Source organism: Anomaloglossus baeobatrachus, chromosome 9 (genome assembly GCF_048569485.1).
Source record: "Anomaloglossus baeobatrachus isolate aAnoBae1 chromosome 9, aAnoBae1.hap1, whole genome shotgun sequence".
NCBI classification, from domain to species: Eukaryota; Metazoa; Chordata; class Amphibia; order Anura; family Aromobatidae; genus Anomaloglossus; species Anomaloglossus baeobatrachus.
In genome coordinates this window covers 33,236,713-33,239,212 of record NC_134361.1, presented here as the reverse complement: position 1 = coordinate 33,239,212, position 2,500 = coordinate 33,236,713, and the positions used below count along the sequence as shown (strand labels likewise).

At 41.8% G+C, this 2,500-nt stretch overlaps 1 protein-coding gene across 3 annotated transcripts in view; it reads left to right on the top strand.

Moving 5' to 3' along the window:
• LOC142251009 (uncharacterized) overlaps positions 1-2,500 on the top strand; it is a 14,267-nt gene that overhangs the window by 10,620 nt on the left and 1,147 nt on the right. For all 3 annotated transcript variants that reach the window (XM_075323485.1, XM_075323484.1, XM_075323483.1), the window contains 3 exons: positions 598-693; positions 837-975; positions 1,524-2,500. The exon at positions 1,524-2,500 is cut by the window's right edge and continues 1,147 nt beyond it. In XM_075323485.1, coding sequence (XP_075179600.1) covers positions 598-693; positions 837-975; positions 1,524-1,661 — 373 coding nt within the window. In that variant the 3' untranslated portion in view covers positions 1,662-2,500. The remainder of the gene's footprint in view (positions 1-597; positions 694-836; positions 976-1,523) is intronic.

Here is a 2,500-nt window from a genome sequence, read left to right as displayed (position 1 = left end):
CTATCTATCTATCTATCTATCTATCTATCTATCTATCTATCTATCTATCTATCTATCTATCTATCCCTCTATCTATCTATCTATCTATCTATCCCTCTATCTATCTATCTATCTATCTATCTATCCCTCTATCTATCTATCTAGCTATCTGTACATTACCCCCTGGTGGTCATCAGTGGTATAGCATTTTTGAACAGCTTTGGTAGGATCAGTATATATCAGTTAGTTTTTCTTATTTTTCATCTATTCTAATTATACTTTTGTGAATGTTTATCCTATGTTCTGTGCATAATAATGGGGGGGGACACAATCTTTTATTACCTCCTTTTTAGAAATTGTTTAAAAACTTGTTTTATAGCACCTACGTGAACTTGTAGTGTGAAGGTGACTTGTTGACTTCTATGGGAGAGTGTTGTGGGCATGCTCTATGACCTGTGCAGAGGTCATTGCGCAGGGAGGGGGGAGGGGGAGATCACCGGTTGTCACTATTGGATGCTACTCCTTTATTTCTTAAATATAGTTAGTAACATGGAAGATCTCCATATGGCAGCATTCGGCCTTACATGCACTGCTATAATGTGTTCTTGATATTTGCAGTTGGTGTGTGAAGGAGCAGCTGTTGGATCTCAGCTCTGAAGGTCTTTGGCCCGAGTTGCTGGACTCCTATCAACCGGATATCTTTGTTCTGGACTGGTGAGTTCCTGAGAACGCAGTGATATCAGAGCTGGACACAATCTGCTGATAACTGATCAGATTTGCAGTGGAAATACCCACTAAATATTTTGCATGTAGGCCCATTGGGCATAATGGTCTCATGTCAAATGTATATTATACAGGTATGAGGACAGCAAACTCCACAAAAATGTGTATGAGCTCCATGTCAAGCTGCTGGCTGAGGACAAGAAAACTATTTTAGATCAGCTGGACCTGACCCCAGAAAATGACATGAGCGGGGAACCAAAAGGATGGAACACGGTGAGTATCATAAGTGCCAGAAGGAACCTAAAAAGGGGTTAATCCTGCTAAACATTCACAGCTTCACGCACCACGTCCAAAATAACCCGTTTTTGCTGTTTTTTTTAACTCCCGCTGCTCCTCTGAGTAATTTGCTGTTTTTTTTTTTTTTAATTCCGACATCCGGTTCCAGAGATATCAGGGGTTTTATTTAGTGTTAGTTGAAAATGCTCTTAGGATCCTCAGAGGCGTGTCTTCAGGCTCCTCTGCATAATTACTCTGCTAGCCACGCCCCTTAGACAATAAAATTAATACTAAATAAAACAATTTTTATCTCTGGAACCGTGTGACGGATTTTAACAGAACAAAAACCAGAATATTCAGGGGAGTGGCGGGAATAAGATAAGATATAAAGAGGACATTTTTGACCTGGTGAAAGGTGCTCCTTAAATGGGGGCTTCCAATCTAGTCACAGCATGTTTTTAATATAATAGTGATCCTAACAGACTGGGCCACCAATTATCAGATATTCATTGCTCTTCCTATCTAATGACCCTTCTACGTTTTAGGTTTCCCATATCTTTAAGTCTTACGGACCTGGTCTGCGGTACGTTCACTTTCTGCACAAGAGTAAAGACCTGTCAGTCCTGGGATTCCACCGAACGCGAGTGGCCGACAGCACAGTATTTGCTCAATTCCGAGAGTGAATCCAAGTATAGAAGAAGAGTGTGTGAAACCCTCAGACCTGATACCCCATAACTCATCCTTATCGGTCTCCAGTTGCCTTCCTTCAGCCTATGTTGTCCCCTGCTCCCATTGGTTGGATCACACAAGCAAATAACATATTGGTATAATGGAAAATGGATCTATTATCCATATCTATAAGACTTCATCACCCTCACCTACCCGCTCTACACTTTGGTTGACGTTTGTGACCTGGAGTCCAGAGAAAGTCTCCTAGAAGCTGCTAAAGAGACTCACCTGTAAAAAAGACCTAAATGTGCACCATGTAATTCCGACTTTCACCTGTGGGGGCACTATAGGGTAATTAGACAATCAATCAGTGGGACACCCTGTTGTGATCGTTTTTTTCTTGGACAGGGTTGTTCCTAGCCATGGGCCCTGACAACTGAGAGGGCCTGGAAAGTTTGCGTCTTGTACCACCCTCTGTCCTGCTGTTGCTTTGGGACCATCAGACTGAGAATCCAGCTCCCAAAAATTGATAAATTAAATTTTGGGCTAAGATAAAGGCAGGTGTCGATCATAGCTAACCCATCAGATTTTTCATTACAGGGCTTGTATAGACTTGGAAAAACATGGCTGCTTTTTTTTTTACAAACAGCGCCACCCCTGTGCACAGGTTGTGTGTGGTATTACAGCTCAGACTCATTAATTTCCATAGTTGAGCTGCAATACCGCACACAACCTGCGGACAGAAGTGATGCTGTTTCTCGTATGTTTTTTTTTTTTAAACCTGGGGAACGTCTTTAATTATGTCTTAGCAGAAAAAAAGAGCATTAGAACACTTGCCCCTTGCCCCCTTCCC